The 21,995-nt window shown below is 44.2% G+C and overlaps 1 protein-coding gene across 1 annotated transcript in view; it reads left to right on the top strand.

Moving 5' to 3' along the window:
• Window positions 1-3,668: 3,668 nt before the first annotated feature.
• LOC124593950 overlaps window positions 3,669-21,995 on the top strand; it is a 61,436-nt gene continuing 43,109 nt past the window's right edge. Inside the window, exon 1 of the mRNA XM_047132298.1 lies at window positions 3,669-3,774. Within this exon, the coding sequence (XP_046988254.1) occupies window positions 3,669-3,774 (106 nt within the window). The remainder of the gene's footprint in view (window positions 3,775-21,995) is intronic.

Consider the following 21,995-nt stretch of genomic DNA (forward strand, 5'->3'; position numbering starts at 1 on the left):
AAACCTCAGAATCTTTATTTGTTGTCACTGAACTTCAGTTGCCTTCCCTTATTTCTCCTTCGTTTTCTTTACTGCTTACTCTAAGTTCGGAGTGAATAAAATCGGAGATTGGCTACACCCCTCACTCCCATCTCAATTACTGCTTCTGTGTCCTTCACCTCCTACAACTGCAGTCCAGTTTCCGTACAAATTGTGGATAAGTTTCCTCTTCTTGTATTGTGTACCTAAAGTCAGATATATAAATATTGTATTGCTATTTCCTGCTATTCTTAAATCTACAAATGCTGTAAAAGTACATCTATCTTTCTTCAATTGATATGAAGGAATGAGTTCAACAGTGCTGATTATTGTTAGTTATTACTTTCTGTCTAATTAGTGTTCACATATCTGGCGTTTATGTCCACACCGCCACTGTAAGAAGAGTGATTTATTTAAAAATAACAAAAGAAGTCTCACACTGTGAAGCCAAAGAAACTGGTATACCTGACTAATATCGTGAAGGGTACCTGCGAGCACGCAAAAGTGCCGCAACATGACGTAGTATGGAGTCGACTAATGTCTGAAGTAGTGCTGGAGGAAATTGACACCATGAATCCTGCAGGACTGTCCATAAATCCGTAGGAATACTAGGGGGTGGAGATTTCTTCCGAACTGCTCATTGCAAGACAATCCAGATATGTTCAATAATGTTCATGTCTGGGGAGTCTGGTGGCCAGCGGAAGTGTTTAAACTCAGAAGAGTGTTCCTGGAGCCACTCTGTAGCAATTCTGAACGTGTAGGGTGTCGCATTGTTCTACTGGAACGGCCCAAGTCCTTCGGAATGCACAATGTACATGACTGGATGCTGTTGATCCGACAGGATGCTTACCTACGTGTCATCTGTCAGAGTCGTATCTGGACGTATCATGGGTCCCATACCACGCCAACTGCACTCGCCTCATACCATTACGAGCCTCCACCAGCTTGAAAAGTTCTCTGCTGACATGCAGGGTCCATGGATTCATGAGGTTGAATCAACACCCGTACGCGTCCATCCACTCGATACAATTTGAAACGACACTCGTCCGACCGGGAAACAAGTTCCCAGACATCAACGGCCCAATGCAGGTGTTGACGAGTCCAGGCGAGGCTTGAGGCTTTGTGTCGTGCAGTCATCAAGGATACACGAATGGGCCTTCGGCTCCGAAGGCCCATATAAATTATGTTTCGTTGAATGGTTTACACGCTGACAGTTGTTGATGGCCCTGCACTGAAATCTGTAGCAATTTGGGGAAGGATTTAATTTCTGTCGCGCTGAAAGATTCTTTTTAGTCCTAGAGGGTCCCGTTCTTGCAGGATCTTTTTCCGGCCGCCGCGATGTCGGATATTTGATGTTTTACCGGGTTCGTGATAATCACGGTACACTCGTGAAATGATCGTTCTGGAAAATCCTCACTTGATCGCAAATGGTTCAAATGGCTCTGAGCGCTATGGGACTTAACAACTGTGGTCATCAGTCCCCTAGAACTTAGAACTACTTAAACCTAACTAACCTAAGGACATCACACACAGCCATGCCCGAGGCAGGATTCGAACCTGCGACCGTAGCAGTCGCACAGTTCCGGACTGCGCGCCTAGAACCGCGAGACCACCGCGGCCGGCACTTGATCGCAACCTCAGAGCCACCATGTCCCATTGCTCGTGTGCCGACTATAACACTACGTTCAAACTCACTTAAATCTTGATAACCTGCCATTGTAGCAGCAGTAACCGATCTAACGACTGCGCCAGACATTTGTTGTCTTCTGTAGGCATTGCCGACCGCAGTTTACATACTGTATCTCTGTACTTCAATAGGCATTCCTGTACAAGTTTCTTTGGCTCTTCAGTGTAGATGTGTGTCTTGTATTGTATACGTGATACTTTTCTTTGTATGAAACGAGTAGACTTTGGTGAAAAAGCCTTCGTAACATGGTGTTGGCATTATGGAGTGTAGTAGTTTGCAGTTTGTGGTAGGTCATCGCCTCTATTCTCTTATGTCTGTTTATTGAAGTTACAAAAGGGAAACCGATTTCTTTACTCTATAAGTGCTCTGTTTATAAACGATTATTTGTTAACTTACCGTCATGTCCCTCCTGGGAAACACACCTTTCGCACTCAGATTGTGTTCCTTCAATGAACTGGGCCTCCAGGAGTGTCCTCCCTTTGTAAGTACACTCGGCGACGTCTCGTGGGCTCTTGGTGTCATTCACTGCAAAAAAACGTACGACTCTATATAAAATACTACTAAGGTAATGAGATAGTGCATGGCAATATATCTCTAAATAGCAACTTTGTCTGAAGATTTTGCCGATTATTTATACCTTAGCAGAGATTTATTTGCATGTTTGGACAGTCATGTTTTGCAATATGAGGTAGCCGTTATAAATGAATTACTCAATGTGAGCCATAGTGTCTTTCTTAGCAAAAACTAGACAGTGATATAAGTGTAATAGTTTACAAAATCCGTCTTTTCAATACAGTTTTTGTGACATTTATATACATATCGAAGTCACAGTTTTACCTTTATTGACCTGCAATGCATCGTCAGCATAACTGAAACAAGTACCTGTGGAAGATACAGTGCATTCTTAACTGGAATTTGAAAATTCGTGATGTAATCTATGCGTAATTACGGAAGAAAGCATTTAAGTATTTGTTAAATCTTATACTTGACTATTCAGCTAATAAAGTTGCTCTTAGCACAATGGGACTTAACATCTGAGGTCATCAGTCCCCTAGAACTTAGAACTACCTAAACCTAACTAACGTGAAGATATCAGACACATCCATGCCCGAGGCGGGATTCGAACCTGCGACCGTAGTGGTCGCGCGGTTCCAGACTGAAGCGCCTAGAACCGCTCGGCCACAACGGCCGGCCCAGCTAATACCTGTAATGTATGGCACCACAATGACGCACGTACGACAGGTTGGGCACATTCCGAAAGATAAAAGAGCTAGATGTCGTCAAACGATTTGTTGGGAAAAGTCAAAGTAAGAGAAGTTTCACTGATCGATACATAAAAATGTGGTTGCATAAATAAATTTTTATTTGTTCGTAGATGTAAGTGTGCGTTCTTGGTTCACAATGAAATCCGTGTGCACAGTGGAGACAATGTAAAGTGGTACATCCACTGATATTGTACAGCATCGTGCAGTAAATCGTTTTCTCCGTTTAAAGACGAACAACGTTTGTGAGCGTTTACAGCAACAATGAAGCATCATATAACGCAGCTCTCTGGTGGCACAGGAACTGCCAGCGTGGTCAGACAAGTCCGAAAGTTGAAGAATGAAGTGGTCTAGGATCTCTCTGCTGCTATGTTGCTTGCTGGCGAGGATATCGATCCAAGTACGTTTACAGATCAGACTGGGCGTAACGGACGTGCCTTATGGCTAGAACGACCTCCCGATCCCATGCCCTGTGAACTTTTGGTTGTGGGTCCACGTCAAAGAGTTTACATACTCCCAACGGCATAACGCAAATGCAGCTCAACAAACTCGATGTCCACTGTACTGTAGGAACAAGTTATTGGAGGACTGTGGAGCTGAGTGCACTTACTCCAGTGACATATCGTACGCGCGAGCCGGTTCGTCGGGCGAAAAGGGGTCGCCAGCAGTGTAACCAAGACTAACAGACACCATATACAGTAATGCCCCGTGGCAGTCTCAGGCAACTGCGAATGGACAGGGCTGTTGCAGCTGGTGGAGCGGTGTGGCCCGGGCAACTCCACGGGGTCAGAGCTGTTGCAGTTGTCGGTATGAGAATATAACCTTCCCCTTCCTAATCGGCCTCCTGGAATGCGACATAACTGACCGTGATCGCATATGCCTAATGAAATTTTATAGTGAGTAAGGCTATCGTTACCGAAGTAAAATAACACCGGTTAGTTGGAGTGAAGTGTACAACGGACTCTTCTGAAGGGAGAATCTATTCTAAACTAAAGCTAAATACTGATGACAATTTTGAAATGGGTGGAATATAGTGCAATCGCTTACGAATTGCACAGGGGGTGAGGGGGGGGGGGGGGAGAAGGGGTACCACGTAATATTTACTACAAAAATCACTGATAACGCAAAGAAAACACTGATTAGCTAAAAAGGGGATAACTAAACGGTCGCCAGGCCACTAGGGCAATGAACCTCCAGAATCTTAAGCAAGGTAATGGCAACGAAATTTAAGCAAATAATCACTGGCGTGGCAGCAGAAGGTTGTCACGGTTTTTCACAGCACAACAGTTCACGAGAACATAGATGATTCAAAAACCACTGAGTTTGCAGTTACTTATTCTGAAATGTAGAAAATAACGGTAAATGAAATTACTGGTTATATGAATCACTAGCTTAACTAAGTCTGTTATGTAAAAAAGATTACTTTCAGTAACTTCAGTGTAACGTAACGCAAAATTTAGAAAGTGGCAAGCAATTTATTTTGGTTGTTGGAAGATTGAACTGAATTTACTTTAAGCAAACGAGCAACTGATTTTAATTTTAAAATAACAGCAATAAAATACATACCAAGCCACCAGAAGTCATTCGCTAGGCTGAATACACAATAAATGAAATTGCGCATTCTTAATTTGTGCTATATCTTTAGTTATTAGTTTTGCCGGTGAAATTTTACTTTACTTCAAGTAACCTCTGTTGTTCAAAACAAGAAGAACAGTTATTGTGACAGAAAATTTAGACTGTAACGTGTCATTAGCAAGCACACAAAACTGGCAGTAAATAGTTAATAAATTTTCATAATTTTACGACACTCGGTGATTGAATGGAAAGGAAAGGAACCCTGCTTGGTAATAATATCTGAGGACAATGACAACACAGGTGCACTAAATGTTATTACTATTGCAGGTTATTATTCAGGTTAGTCATACTTTGTGAAATAAATGCTGCTGCTAATGCCTACGTCAGTTTATAACTTTTCACTTAACGGTCTCAAGATGTTGTAGCTGTGCGGACGACCAAGAATGTAGCCGACGACAATGCTGAGTTGCCGTTGCTGTAGCTGCTGCTGTTCAATGAGAACCCCGAGTCGCCTCCAGAAGCCCGGATAATTATGGGACAGGCAATAGTTGGAACTGCAGCTTCCTCCGCCTCTCGACTCCTACCTTGCGTTCAATACTGGCGGGTTAACAAATCAAGCGCGCCTACACTGGCGCGAGCATAGCTGCACACCGCTTCGGCGGGAGCGCCCAACAAACACTTCCGCACTCTTTCGTGGCTCAAACTGCTCTGCTTCCTCTGTGCTCGCAGCACGACCGAGACTCCCCACACGCAAAGATAATGAACGGCACAGCTACAACCATTTCGTCGTTACTATCGGTACATTTAAATAAAGTTGTTCCCTAGGGCCGGCCGAAGTGGCCGTGCGGTTAAAGGCGCTGCAGCCTGGAACCGCAAGACCGCTACGGTCGCAGGTTCGAATCCTGCCTCGGGCATGGATGTTTGTGATGTCCTTAGGTTAGCTAGGTTTAACTAGTTCTAAGTTCTAGGGGACTAATGACCTCAGCAGTTGAGTCCCATAGTGCTCAGAGCCATTTGAACCATTTTTTTTGTTCCCTAGGCTATTACCTAGAAATTTACAATATTTTCATTATAATTACAATCAACTGTATACAGTCAGAAATATAGTTTTGTAATAAGGTTACAGCTCCGGAATCAGAAGTACAGTACAAGTTATCAACGGATATTAACGGCGAAAATTTTCTCTGGTGCAGAAGGCATTTTATCTGCATTTTCGGTGTTACAAAAAGACACGGATTTGTTACTGGCTGTAAGTAAAATCCTGGGAAGAACAGAACTGAGGCTTATTGCTCCGAACTACACTATTTCGAAACTATAAGTTTTATCCTGACGGCAGCGTTTACGAACTTTCCAAAATGTGACAACATCTGTTTCATGAAATGTATCCGCAATTGCGAATGTCGACAACCATCAGCTGTATGATGTCGTCAATCATGTGTCTACAGTCTATAATCGTACATCCATTATCTGCATTCCCGTGAGGGGACAGATATTTTAATTCAAAGCCATTTGCCTGGTTTCGGCGGATAAACACCATGTTGCAGTGCCTGTGTTATTCACAAGTACGATGAAGCGAACATTAAATCGTCCCTCTTGCACTGAAATATACATAATTGATGTACAAGTACAGCTTATAGACACTTGGCTGATGACGTAAGGAAGTTTGTGTCTGATAGCGATTCGTGCTTGGATAGTCATCTCGTAAGGCGAGCGCTAGCGGTAAGCGGAAAATCTGGGTTTGAGTCGGGGTCCAGCACGAATTTTCATTGTCACTCCATTACAAAGTTGATGGTTGTCCGTATTCGCAGTTGCAAATACATTTACTGTATTTCATAACGGCAATATTCGCCACAGTGCCCATTCCTTAGGTCATACGTGCATGTCCAAAGGAACATTTCATGGTAATTCGTCTGAATAACACAGGCAATGCAATATCGTATCACATTTATTTCATGTTTCGTGCTACTTGTTCTCTCATTATTAGCTTTCAAAAAATTAGCTCCAAGAAACATACCGAGGCTTCACTGTACACCGACTAAATACTTACTGTGTGGACTTGAGTGTTACTACGGAATGGGGCAAGTAGTACCTGTAACCAGCCTCTGATGAACACAATTTGTAGCAGTTTTTGATGACCTTCATCAGAGTGAAGATCAGATGCTTGACGAGATCGGTCCAGATACCAAGAGTAAGGAAGCACCTATCATTTCATCTAGCATATTTAACAGCTAATTAATAACATTATGGACAATGTTTTAAGAGGAATTACGCGAATATAGTAGGTTGTAAGCAAATTAATACCAGTAGAAATACGAAAAGCTGATACCTTTAATAGTGTTTAGTTTGGTTGTTCCCACTTACTGCACTTAATTCCACTACCACAGCAGGGATCAACTGTGTAGGTCGAGTAACAGAAAGATTCCTTTCCTTCGGGCACACGGTAACCTGCACAGTCACCAACTGCGCAGATGAACCTCGCGTCTCCGATACAGGAAAAAATATCGCATAAACAGCTTGCTTTTCGAATAGTAAAGAGAGTTGTTTGTCGAAGATTTAACATTTACTACGTTTTTCCTAACGCACTATTTGCTCATGAAGTGAGAAAAAAATAAATCGAAAAGTATAGAAGTAAAATGACGAACGGCAGAGTCAAATTAAAGGAAAACAAAACGGGAGAAATTCGTCAGTGAATGGCGAGGTGTACCTCTCGGGTAGGGGTATCGATGTTTCCCTGAACACAAACTCTGAAAAATTTAACGTATCATCAAATTTTTTAGTTTATCGGGATATAAATAATGGTTGTTTGGCTGGCACAATGGGTAACTGTTAGTTTCTAAAGAGTCTGGATTCAAACCATTTATTTTCATCTCTGGAAGTAAACTGTATATGTGAAAAAAATAAAAAATAGAAGACTGCAGCGTCTGTCCGAACGCATTGAATTGCACATTTGGGTCCTTTGTAAAGGGCCTATGGACTGGACTTAAAGGCGCAGAAAGAGAAGGACACGTAACTCACAGTTTGACGATGGCAGATTGAAGACCAAGATGAAACACATTGGTAGAATTACGAGTATTATGATTGTATGTTCCACATGAAGAACAGGCATACAGTATTTATAGTAACGTCACACTTTTCGCAGATGATGCAGTTACCTATAAGAAGTACTGTCTGAAAAAGGTTATACAGATTTCAATGTTGCACAAATAATGTCACCTTGTCTTGAAAGTTCATAAATGTAAACTTGTGCACTTTACAAAATGAAAAAAAAAGAAAACACATACTATCCCATGACCACAGTGTTAAAGAGTCACATCTGGACTCTATCAAGTCAAATACCTGGGTGTGACACTTTGGGGGATATGAAATGTAATGATGACATCGGTTCAGTAGTGGCTAAAGCATGAAGCAGACCTCGGCTTGTTGGTAGGATACTAGAGAAGTGGAATCAATCTACAAAGGATATGTCTTAGAAATCACTCGTGCGATCCATCCTAGAATATTTCTCAAGTGTGTGGGACCCGTACCAGACAGGACTAACAGTGGACATTGAACGTGTAGATAGGACAGCACGAATGGTCACAGGTTTGTTTTACATGAGGAAGAGTGTCACAGAGATGCTGAAGAAACTGAACTGGGGGACGCTTGCAGACAGACGCATTCTGTCACAGAGTTTTAAGAACACAAGAGCACATTAATTGCAGCACACATAGAGGCGTTTAGACGGCCATTCCTCCCGCTCGCTGTTGTGAGTTTATCGGGGAGAAACCCCGATTTCTTGTATAATGTGACGTACGCAATGCCGTGCCAGACGTGATATCTAAAGGAAAACAATTTGCTCAAGGAAGCCACAGAATTCAACATGCAGTAAGGATTACATATCTGCATTGTTCAAATGAAGATGAGTGAACGCTCAGAATGTGTCTTTGCATAAATAACGTTAAGCTGGTTACTTCTGTCGCTATCTGTTGTGACAAAATCAGTTTATTTACCTTTAGTGCCCCATTTCCTAATCTAGTCCCCTCAGCACCACTGATTAAATTCGGCTAAATTCCGCGACCATTGCCTTATTTTTGTTGAAAGTCATCTTATAACTCCTTTTCAAGGCACAGTCCACTCCGTTCAACTGACCCAAGCCCTGTGCTGCCTGTGTCAAAAATTTCAATCTGATCGGAAAAGCTTAAAAGTTTTATTTCTCGCCCGTGAACTTCAATTCCATTCCCAAATTAATATTGAGATAATTTATCGTTTGACCTCCAATCTTTCCCGTTATCGAAAGACAGGAAAATGTAATTAAATCGTTATTTACCACTAGAAGTACTACGTTGCATTTTATTACTCACATCGAGTGACAACTCAAATCACAGTTCTCTCCTTGTGATTTTTAGAGAACAATAGTTTTATAATACTTGATTTTCCGCTTCCCTTTTGTGTCTTCCACTATCAGAGAAAGTAGCAGTTTTACACCAAATTTCTGTCTTTCTCTGCTGCAAATGCTGATACACCTTCTGCCTGACGTATTTATATATAGTGTGACAATTGTCGAACTGTATGAAAAAAACGTAAATTAGTTACAAACTACGGTGTGCACACTCTTTATTCAACAGCTAAACGTCACTACAGATATTCGGATCAAGGTTATCACATGTTCGATATGCCTGCCATCAATGGCGACGATGTGGCACAGACGAATAGCGAAATTCTGCATGACCCGCTGAAGAGTTGGAACATCGATGCTGTCGATGACATCCTGAATTTCTGTTTTCAGTTCGACAATGGTTTTAGGGTTATTGCTGTACACCTTGTCTTTAATTTCTGCAGACCTTGTCCTTAATACAGCGCCACAAAATGGAATCGCATATGTTCAGATCCGCATAAGGCGGACAGTCGAGGCCTATGCCAGTGGCCTTTGAGTACCCCAGAGCCGGGATGCAGTCCTCAAAGTACTCCTTCAGGACATAAGACACTCTCCTGCTTCGACAGGGTCGAGCTCCGTCTTGCATTAACCGCATATTGTCGAAATCAGTGGATTATGGGGATTAAATCATCTTCCAAGATCTTAACGTACCGTTCGGTAGTCACCGTGCCATCGAGGAATATCGCAAAGATTATTCTGTGACTGTACAATGCACACCACATAGTCACCCGTTGAGGATGAATGCGCATACTAATTCCCATCATGCCCCGCGCCCAACCGTGCAGTTTGAACGTCCTAACACAAACCGTTGAAAAGTTATGACGATTTTATTTCATGTAGTTCGATAATAGTCACCCTGTGTGTTTACAGGTTGGGGTATTCACCCGCTAAATAACTGTTACAATTCATGGTGAGACCTTGAACTGTCCTTTATAATCAAACTTAGCTGGCATCATTTTGATAATGGTAACTGACTGAAACTAGTAGCGAATTGTGCAAAATAAAGTACAGCTGAAGATGTCACCACGAAATTTAACAGTCTGCCTGCCGTGACTGGCACATAGTATGAACGTTTTAAAGAACGTAGTTCTTAAATAGGAAAACAGTGATCTGTAATTACACTCCTGGAAATGGAAAAAAGAACACATTGACACCGGTGTGTCAGACCCACCATACTTACTCCGGACACTGCGAGAGGGCTGTACAAGCAATGATCACACGCACGGCACAGCGGACACACCAGGAACCGCGGTGTTGGCCGTCAAATGGCGCTAGCTGCGCAGCATTTGTGCACCGCCGCCGTCAGTGTCAGCCAGTTTGCCGTGGCATACGGAGCTCCATCGCAGTCTTTAACACTGGTAGCATGCCGCGACAGCGTGGACGTGAACCGTATGTGCAGTTGACGGACTTTGAGCGAGGGCGTATAGTGGGCATGTGGGAGGCCGGGTGGACGTACCGCCGAATTGCTCAACACGTGGGGCGTGAGGTCTCCACAGTACATCGATGTTGTCGCCAGTGGTCGGCGGAAGGTGCACGTGCCCGTCGACCTGGGACCGGACCGCAGCGATGCACGGATGCACGCCAAGACCGTAGGATCCTACGCAGTGCCGTAGGGGACCGCACCGCCACTTCCCAGCAAATTAGGGACACTGTTGCTCCTGGGGTATCGGCGAGGACCATTCGCAACCGTCTCCATGAAGCTGGGTTACGGTCCCGCACACCGTTAGGCCGTCTTCCGCTCACGCCCCCAACATCGTGCAGCCCGCCTCCAGTGGTGTCGCGACAGGCGTGAATGGAGGGACGAATGGAGACGTGTCGCCTTCAGCGATGAGAGTCGCTTCTGCCTTGGTGCCAATGATGGTCGTATGCGTGTTTGGCGCCATGCAGGTGAGCGCCACAATCAGGACTGCATACGACCGAGGCACACAGGGCCAACACCCGGCATCATGGTGCGGGGAGCGATCTTCTACACTGGCCGTACACCACTGGTGATCGTCGAGGGGACACTGAATAGTGCACGGTACATCCAAACCGTCATCGAACACATCGTTCTACCATTCCTAGACCGGCAAGGGAACTTGCTGTTCCAACAGGACAATGCACGTCCGCATGTATCCCGTGCCACCCAACGTGCTCTAGAAGGTGTAAGTCAACTACCCTGGCCAGCAAGATCTCCGGATCTGTCCCCCATTGAGCATGTTTGGGACTGGATGAAGCGTCGTCTCACGCGGCCTGCACGTCCAGCACGAACGCTGGTCCAACTAAGGCGCCAGGTGGAAATGGCATGGCAAGCCGTTCCACAGGACTACATCCAGCATCTCTACGATCGTCTCCATGGGAGAATAGCAGCCTGCATTGCTGCGAAAGGTGGATATACACTGTACTAGTGCCGACATTGTGCATGCTCTGTTGCCTGTGTCTATGTGCCTGTGGTTCTGTCAGTGTGATCATGTGATGTATCTGACCCCAGGAATGTGTCAATAAAGTTTCCCCTTCCTGGGACAATGAATTCACGGTGTTCTTATTTCAATTTCCAGGAGTGTATACACTCTTTACGGAGGTATAACGTAGTGTCCATATTTTAATTTGTTTCTCCAGATGATTGTGTAACACATGTGAGCGTCTGTTTGATTACCAGAACCAAGTGGGTTCACACTGCAGTTGTAGCAGCGTAAGAGAAGAATGAAAGTGAATTTCTGAATAGATGACTCCAACAGCCCTCGCTCAAAGTCCGTCAACTGCACATACGGTTCACGTCCACGCTGTCGCTGCATGCTACCAGTATTAAAGACTGCGATGGAGCTCCGTATGCCACGGCAAACTGGCTGACACTGACGGCGGCGGTGCACAAATGCTGCGCAGCTAGCGCCATTCGACGGCCAACACCGCGGTTCCTGGTGTGTCCGCTGTGCCGTGCGTGTGATCATTGCTTGTACAGCCCTCTCGCAGTGTCCGGAGTAAGTATGGTGGGTCTGACACACCGGTGTCAATGTGTTCTTTTTTCCATTTCCAGGAGTGTATATGACTCACACGAAATAAAAAATTGGTGACTCCAGGAAACATCACGCTAGTATCGTGCAACACCACCTCAATCCTTCAAAGCGGCCTTAATCTGACGAGGGCAGGTGTCCAAAAGTTTCTTCAGGTATGTCCCATCCAGCAGAACACAACCAGTCGCGAGTAGATACTGTAGAGCTATCGGAGTGTGGGTATCTTGATTGCTAGGTTTCAGCTACTGTTTGAATAGACCCACAAATTTCTGAGTTGTTAATATCGGATGTTTTTGCAAGCCGTTATGTGGCACCTCAGTTTTTATCAAGTCAGGAATGTATGCATCATGCAGTCCTGTGGATACTAGTACTGTCAACATGAAAAACGATAGTGTCCACAGCATACTCAACGTTGGCAATAGTCTTGTCGCCGACAGTGTTGAAGTAAACATCCTGCTTCAATTTCACCGTAACATGAACTAATGAGTCCAATTCATGGTAAAAAGAAACACTACCAAAATATCACAGAACCATCTCTGGTTTAAACTACATCCAACGCACTCAGCGGGTTCAACAGCTCATTGGTGCGTTGGCGAGCTCGACGCGTTTCATCATTTGCGGGAAGTCAAAGCACCGATTCGTCCGACAACATGACACACCTCCAGCTGGTGTGTTGTTCGGTCCACTGAAGACGTGCAGCATTATGGCCTTTCCTGTGGTACACGACTCCATCTGTCAGTTGCATTCAGTTCCCTTCGAAATGTTCTCTCGGAAAGCGGTTGAGCTGGAACTGAGTTCACTGACAGCAGCAGTTCCTATCAGATTGGAAACCTATTATCATTGATCAGGCGCGTCGGTAACAGTATAATTTTACGACCACTGCTCTTACGCCGCGCTGTGTTACGCAGCTATGAGTGACACGGCAGTTATCGCTCATATGCCGAGAAATCGGTCAACTTCGTTCACGGTGTGGTAATGGCCACGTCCAGACAGATGTTCAAATATGTCTGAATTCCTAAGGGACCAAACTGCTGAGGTCATCGGGCCCTAGACTTGCATACTACCTAAACTATCTTAATTTATGCTAAGAACAACACACACACACTCACACATGCGCGAGGGAGGACTCGAACCTCCGGCGGTAAGGGCCACGCAGTCCGTTACATGGCGCCTCAAACAGCGCGACTCGTCCAGACACGATGCTCCTTTCTAATAATCTGTCACCTCTCTACGTCGACCGAGTGACACAGACACATCACTTCACTGCCATAACTTGTATGTCATCGTTGGTGGTTCTCATGAATACCTAGCAGCAGTTTTACATCGACTGCAGCATATAATTTCGATTAGTGTATTTTTTAAGAAGCATGACTAACGTTTTGCCAGTTGAGCTTCTAGAGAGAGCAAGACAGAGAGAGACATATAGACTTCTCTCTAGTACCTCCATCAAGCAAAGGAATAGTGACTTCACATAACCGGCTTTCGATTTGAGTTCGAAGAAATTATTAGAAAGTGCTGCAGTTGACTATTACAGGGCCACCTATCACAAAGCGAAAAAAGTGGTCCAATTAAAACAATCATATTTCCTTACGTACTACACGAATATGTAATAAAAATGGGGGCTCCTATTTTAAAAAACGCAGTTGATAGCCGTTTGACTTATGGCAGCGCCATCTAGCGGTACAACCATAGCGCCAACTGGTTTTCCCCTTCACGGTAGACGAATTTCGTTCTTTGTAGTTTTGTCGTTTGATGCTTATTTCCTGAGATATTTGGCCCGGTCACTGTCAATGGACCACCCTGTATACCGCAAAGCCGCGAGAGAGAACCCGGCGGTCAAGGCCGGCGGTGCAGCTAGCTAACTCGCGGTCCCCCCTGACGTCACTCTGAACCGGACGGATCTTGCGCAGCAACTGTTTCCGGGAAGTGAGGCCTGCCATCGACTATAATTGTCTCTGGATCAGGTAAGTTTCATTATTTTACACGTGCCTACCACAAGAATCAACTTCATGTAAAGTCTACCGAAAATCGTTTAAGTACGACATGTTGTTAAAAGACAGTCCAATGACCACCATTAAAAACTTGGTTTCAGATAACGCACAGTTTAAACAGAGCTTGAAAGACTTTTTGATAGGCAATTCCTTCTACTCTATAGATGAATATCTTAACAGGGTCTGCTAGCCAGCTTAAGTGAAAATGTCAGATTTCAGTTTTGACAGCACTTGGTCACAACAGTCGAGATTAGATGTTTTGAGTACGATAAATTTATTAAAAGTTCATAACTATGTTTCAATCTGACACTGTATTAATTCTGTAAATATTAGCAGTTCCAGGTTACTGTAACGTACTGACATAATTAGACAGTCTCCTGACAAAAAATGGTTCAAATGCCTCTGAACACTATGGGACTTAACATCTGAGGTCATCAGTCCCCTAGAACTTAGAACTACTTAAACCTAACTAACCTAAGGACGACACACACATCCATCCCCGAGGCAGGATTCGAACCTGCGACCGTAGCGGTCGCGCGGTTCCAGACTGTAGCGCCTAGAACCACTCGGCCACCACGGTCGGTGGTCTCCTGGCAGATGGTGGGAGTAGTGAGAATTCTATTCAAATGATTTACATTTTTTATGTCAAACTTTCTGATCCTCCACACCCACGATAATCATCTCATTTTCAGGCCTATGCAACGACAACTGAATCTAATGTAATCTAATCTAGTAAAATAAGACATTTTCTTTTTGCACCTCTAGCGGCATCGGCGGTACTTTGCCTTGGAGATTTCGATGCACACTACAGATATTTAGATGCAAGGAAATAAAAAATTAATCACGTAACTTCATTTCTTCGATGTGGTAATTGAGGCTTCACGACTACGGTATAAATAAATATTATTATAGCAAACAAGATATTTCTTTAAAAGTCAGCCTGGTATGTCGCTCGTGTACTACTTGGTAAACGTCATATTTAAAAAAAAAATGATGATGATAGTAGTAATGCGAAGTGCACATCTCCTATCTTCAGACTGCCGCAGAATCTTATGTGTTACTTGTTGCTTCTTCCGCTTCTGGCGATGTATTTTTAATGCGGGTAGTTCCATGTTGATATGTAGATCAGAGTCCATAGTCAAGTAGAAGCTCCCCAATAAATGCCTAGGGCAGTCGATTCAGAGGTCTGAAGAAGATAAGGGCATACCGCCTCCACTAGTAAGTAATCCTATCAAAACATTATGGTGCTCAAATCAACCTTTTTGAAGGAGAACACTTCACTTATTTGTTGCACATTTGCGCAGGCTGTGATAAGATCACATTTATTTGTTGGAGTTATATCCATGCATAAAATCAAAAACAGAAAATGCTGCCAAGTGAAATGTCTTCGACTCAGGCAAAACTTGAGGACGGAAGCAATTTTCATGTGAAGTGTCACTGCCAGGTGACATAGCTGGATGAAACTTGGATCAGAAATAGAATTAGCTGCAGCGCTATAGGGCGGAAGGTAACAGAAAGAAATACCAACTGAGACGAACAGAAATGTCAAATTTATTTGAAGGCAGTGCTTGTAGTGAATCACGGCGATTCATAATAGTCTCTTGGACGATAAAATGCGGACCACGGTTCATAGTAACGTGTGTGATCGTAACGGACGGCAAATCACGAACTGCGAACTGCTACCATGCTCTCCACTAAGTTGCTGACCGGTTCTCGGGTAGGGTGGTCTGTTTCTAGATGAGGGCGACTGACAAATGCGGGATGGTCGCTGGCCCGTGTGGACGTGCTGAAATACGCCTATCCAAAGCATCCCACACGTGCTCTATGGGACTTAAGTCGGTGAGAGCAGGCACGCCAGTCCATTCGCCCAGTATCCTCTCGTTGCAAGAGTTTCTTCACCAGAGCTGTCCGATGCGATGGCATCCATAAAAATAAAGGCGTTTCGGAATGGAGTCCTGAAAATACTCTCATGGTGAAGGAGTACAGAGTCACAATAACACAGGTCGCTGAGTGTACCCTGTGCAAAGAGTCGGAAGTCAGTACATCAGTGTTAAATTATGCCTTCACATACCTTACATCTCGACCACCAAACGATCAAGTTAGACAAAGTTTCTAGCTCTCGTAATACGAGAAACGTCCAGCATTATCGAACATCATTCCTGTGGCTTCCCAAGCAATCAATAGGTTGCTTTGCTTTCTTATAACTCGGTTATAAGTGGTCAACATTTAAATACACACAAACTTCCATGATTTCAGAATAGGTCTCGTATGTTAGTTGTGTAGATACCTGTCACCCCGTATACATACGTTGTTCAGTGTACACGCCAGTTTACACTAGCATTTGCTGGGGATTATATCATCAGACTGATTCATCTCCTCTGAAATGAACTGGTGTACATTGCTCCTGTTGAATCATTTCGATTATATCGTGTGTCCAACTGATTCTTCTGTTTTACAGTACGCAGCATGGGGATACCGGTCATACCATGTAATTGAAGGGTCGTTTTTTTAGTGAGCACTGAATTACATAATACAATAGAAACATTATTTAACACACGAACATTCGTCACAGGAACATTTTTATAACAAAATCTTAACAAAATCAACCTTTATAAACACAATGCAATCAAATTACATTTACTATTTAATTTTTTTGAACATTTAAATTTTAGGGTAAAAGTCATAGTTATCTATTGTTTAATATACTCGCGTATTTCTCTCTTTTTGCTAATACAGTTCAGTAAACAGTAATTTCATGTCAAAATAATTGGCATTCTGCAAACAACATCAGCTATAATTTAAATCAATTCTGCTTTCATTGACTGTCGCGTGCAGTAAATATCACCTTCTTTAAGTGCCTTCTCACTTGTACATCCTTACGACGTTATTGCCATTTTCAAATAGAACCGCTTCAGATATAAATTTGGTAGCTGTTGACCTGCTGTACGGCACAGACGTGTCAGCTGTAGACGTATACCATAAATATTTTTAGCAATTAATTGGTAATCTCCTTTAGACGAACAAAATATTCATGAAAAGCTGTTCCTGGAGCAAAACAAGGGCCGAGCGGTCTAAGGCGCTGCAGTCACGATCTGTGCGGCTGGTCCCGGCGGAGGTTCGAGTCCTCCCTTGGGCATGGGTGGGTGTGTTTGTCCTTAGGATAATTTAGGTTAAGTAGTGCGTATGCTTAGGGAGGAGGAGGAGGAGATTAGTGTTTAACGTCCCATCGACAACGAGGTCATTAGAGACGGAGCATAAGGTCGGGTTAGGGAAGGATGGGGAAGGAAATCGGCCGTGCCCTTTCAAAGGAACCATCCCGGCATTTGCCTGAAGTGATATAGGAAAATCACGGAAAACCTAAATCAGGATGGCCTGACGCGGGATTGAACCGTCGTCCTTCCGAATGTATGCTTAGGGACTGATGACCTTAGCAGTTAAGTCCCATAAGATTTCACACACATTTGAACATTTTTGAACAAAACAAGGACTGTGGGGTAGACGGAAATGAAGTTACTCCATGTCATTTGTACGTGGTGTTACACGAGACTGTTCAGTAGCCAGACATTTCGAGTGAGGATTGAAGACGTCCTGCATCGAATCACTGAGAAAAAAAATCTACTAAAGAACAAAACTAAACGAATGAATAGAGTCGTTCGGCATATAGAACGACAAGAGTAGTTGCAGTAAAACTTTAGTTTCAAGGAGTGTAGAGGGAAAGAATCGCAGAGTCAGGTCTAGATAAGAGGATATATACAAAAGATCCATCTATCCCAAAGAATCCGTTCCCCACCATTACTGGACAAATCGACTACCAAAATATTCTACTAATCGTGTTATACTATGGAGAGCTTATCGAAACGATGGAAACACACGAAGTCACGTCTACGATACCGTTCTTAGACTCCCAGTTACAATTCATTACCAGTGCGTACATGCAACTTCAAAGCTTCTTGGATTCTAGGATAATAGTCGAAACAAAAATGTTCCAGCCCATTGCTACAGATGTAATCACTAATGATTACTGATGATGAAACCATCACTTTTCCAATCTAGAGCCATGGAATACGATAGAGATGAGACAGACCAGGTAGGCGTCTTTGCGCTTGGCCGTCGTCCATGTAAGAAACTGTCTTATTGTTCGAAATAAGGATCTACGTCCACACATACACTGGGCATGTCACTGTATAGAGCGTGGCAAAGAGGATTTCCTATACAGTTCGAGTACTACGCGAGGGTAATATGGCTGTCTACATGCCAATGTACGCGCGGCAATCTCTGTTGTCTTACAGTCATGGTCTCGTGGACAGATGTACGATGGTCGTAAGGTAATAGCCGTACAACCTTATTGAAATACAAATTCTGTAATTACACCTACCAGGGTTCTTTAAAACGACGTAGCCTTTCCTCCAGAGATACACACTTCTTTTCCCTGGACTCCTCTTCTGCACTGCTGCGCTGAAAATAAATAGCTTGTTGCAGTCCTAGAATGGCGTCTCTCAATTCATCCGATGTGTGCTTTCATGACTACCTGGTTTATTTATTTGATCGTTTACGAAAAACATCCATCATATAAACAAAACAATACATAGATAATTTCAGTCTGGTACTATAACCATTACCAACTTTCTACAAACAGAGCTATATAGTTACACGCATTTTAAATGCCATGTGACCAATGTTTAGTCAGCCCACAGGCTTGATTTGCAACGTCGTTGGACATTGCTGGTAAATAAGTTGATGCTCCATGGTTGCTCTTCTCCGCATTCGCACAGGTTGGAGTCAAAGAAATCCCCACTCCTTTATGTTGGTGTTGTAGCTGCCGACTCCATATCGTAACCTGTTGAGTGTTTTCCACGTCGGCCAGCTTACTTCATGGCCAGAGGGTAAGATCGCACATTCATTCTAAGATGTTGCGGTCTCGAATAAGTCAGGAAATTTGTCTGAATGCTGGAGATTGTTCAATGATATTTTCTGCAACCTGGAAGAAACTTCGGCTTTATTAGGGTCCGGCTGTTGCTGGTGAGTACCTGTACAGAGAATAGTCCTCTAAGTTTATTGTTTTACGTTTTTCTAGTCGGGCTGTTCATTCACGGGGCATGTCTGAGAATGGGACACCTGCTAGACAGTAGACCTTCTGGAGAAGAGCTGATCTCAGATACTCTGTGATGATTCTGCAAGTCTCCTTTAGAGCAATGTCAACCAGTCTGGCATTTCTAGAGCTGCACCAGACAGCACAAGCAAATTCTACTGCAAATTAACAGAGGGTCAGGGCTGATGTTCTCAGAATACGAGTCTGCGCCCCACAAATGGTGGCAGCTAGTTTACGGAGGATGTTATTTCTTACTGGTACCTTTCTTTTACTGTTAGCAGTGGGATGTGTAAGTTAGTGTTCGATGAAGAGAGACTCCTAAATATCTAGCTCTAGCGCTGCGTTCTGATTCAGTATTTTCGCAGCTCACTTGCAATTTTCGCCTTGCTTGTACTTTTTTTTTTTTTTTTTTTTTTTTTTTTTTTTTTTTTTTTTTTTTGTTAGTGCAAGGGGCATGCTTAATTTTTTGATGGATGACGTTGTGCCTGGTTGCTTGGTCGTATTTACTGAGCTCTTTGGGACAGCAACATCCTCTCAACGTGTTCCAAACTTTTTCTTGTTCAGCTTTTGCGTGGTCCTCTGGATAGTTAAAACTCCATGTTACTTCAGGGCAGGGTATGGATATTAAAGGGGATGGTAAGTAGGACGCATCCTTGTGGGAAACTATTTTTCTGGTTCTTCCATCACCTTCTATGGACTAAGAATTCGACAAAAAAATTCGGTTATGTAATAGGTATTCTGAGATTTAAATCCTTTGTTATTTCATAGAGCTTTTTTATCAGTAGACGGTGGTCAGCGGTGTAATATTTTGCCTTTAGACAGGTGAAAACTATTACCTGTGATTTTATTTTACTTTTTCAAAACAGCGCGGCTATGGATGGAAGGTAGTTTTTAAGGAACCGATTGGAACATTGGTTGGCAGGCGACGGTATGTTGATATTTTGCAAACGATTCTGCGAGGCACGTTCACAACACCGCTCGCAGGCGAGAAGGCACGGTTCGGCGAGCGTTGAATACAAGTGTGAAGTAATCAGAGCAGCACGGGGCACTGATGTGCTGTGAAGAACCCGTACGTTGCAGTTACAACAGCTCCTGGTGACATGTGTGCGGGGGCCGAAGCTTGTTGAAGAAAGCTGACGTTGTAATCAATAAAGAGCATCCCACTTGCCTCCCCCAGAGGAAGTATCTCTAAGGAATAGGGAAAACACGCATAAATAACCAAGCCCAAAGACTCAAATCAGGAAGCCGTGCCACCATTCCATCCGCACCTAGAGCCGGAGAGAATGACGATTGTTTAAGTTGCAGGCGAACCACGACGACCTCTGGTGACGGACATCAGCGGCCAACCGGCCCGCTGAAACCACTGCACGGACGCGCCATAGCTGTGGCCACACCGTCGAGGTGCACCGGCGTGAAGGGCTGCTGGGCTCCGCTCTCTGGGTGGCATCGGCCAGCGGACTGCGAGCTTTCGTCCACAGGGGCGCGGCCGGGGCGCGAACTCGCGAACTCACGACTGCAGATCTGTCTGCTGTCACTGAACGAGTTGCCCTGGGCGGACAGCCGGAGCTGCTAAGGCTCAGTTCTGCTTCCCTTCAGCACTCCACGTGGGGTCCGCGAGTAGCGCTTGAGAGAGCAGTCAGCTGTGTCGCGGGGCACTGGCGCAGCCAGCAATGCGGCTGACACTTAGCAGTGGCGTGGCTAGGAGACCGAGCGCCAGGACGCCGACGCAGCAGATTCCGGGACGGGCACTGGCGCTGTTCCACGCACGCACGCCGCGTGTCGCTCTCACTGGGATCAGCAAAAGGCCCGCTGCGCACCTTCGATGAGACGAAGTCAGTGACACACTTTCTAGTGTTTCTCTACATGCTTCAATGTCAATCACTCCTTTCTCCCAAACCATACTTATCAGTCGTTCTGACGTATTCAGACCCTGCGCTCGGGGGGTTGTAACAATATACCGCGTTAGGTGGACTACTCAAGAGGTCAGCTTCTGCCTCGTCGGATAGTTGCTTGTTCTGGTATAAGTACTGTTTCTATCCCTTTGGGCAATGTGTCTAATATCATTTGCTCGAGTAGATGGCCGGCCGTTGTTCAAAAATGGCTCTGAGCACTATGGGACTTAACATCTGTGGTCATCAGTCCCCTAGAACTGAGAACTACTTAAACCTAACTAACCTAAGGACATCACACACATCCATGCCCGAGGCAGGATTTGAACCTGCGACCGTAGCAGTCGCGCGGTTCCGGACTGAGCGCCTTAACCGCGAGACCACCGCGGCCGGCCACCGGCCGTTGTGGTCGAGAGGTTCTAGGCGCTTCAGTCCGGAACCGCGCTGCTGCTACGGTCGCAGGTTCGAATTCTGCCTCGGGCATGGATGTGTGGTGTTGTCCTTTGGTTAGTTACGTTTAAGTAGTTCTGAGTCTAGGGGACTGAAGACCTCAGATGTTAAGTCCCATAGTGCTTAGAGCCATTTGAACCATTTTCGGATAGATGACATAACAATGAAATGTGTTATACTGATACGAAGTACCCTTTGACATGCACTATATAGTGACATGCAGACGCTGACGTCACATTTTCTACCACTTTTTGTTCGTTTTGTGAGAGCTTTAATATTTTGCATCCCGAAAGATACATATTTTCGTAATACGCGAGGTCAACTTTGAAATGCATTAAACATATTAGACTATTTCCTTTCAATATATAAAACTACCGACGTTTCGGTCCATGTTGCAAGCGACCTTCTACAGGGTATCAGCAAAAGCAACCTGAATAAGGTCACTTGCAAGAGGGACCGAAACATCGTTAGTTCTATACATTGACAATGCGGTAACAAACCCGAAAGAAAATTATAGAATATGATAATGGCCGCGGAAGCCTACGTTTATATTTGCACTAGATTATTAATAATCCAGCCTTTCGTTACAGGTATGGTTCCCGGATAAGCGGAAGTTCCGGATTAGTGAGA

Source organism: Schistocerca americana, chromosome 2 (genome assembly GCF_021461395.2).
Source record: "Schistocerca americana isolate TAMUIC-IGC-003095 chromosome 2, iqSchAmer2.1, whole genome shotgun sequence".
Taxonomy (NCBI): Eukaryota; Metazoa; Arthropoda; class Insecta; order Orthoptera; family Acrididae; genus Schistocerca; species Schistocerca americana.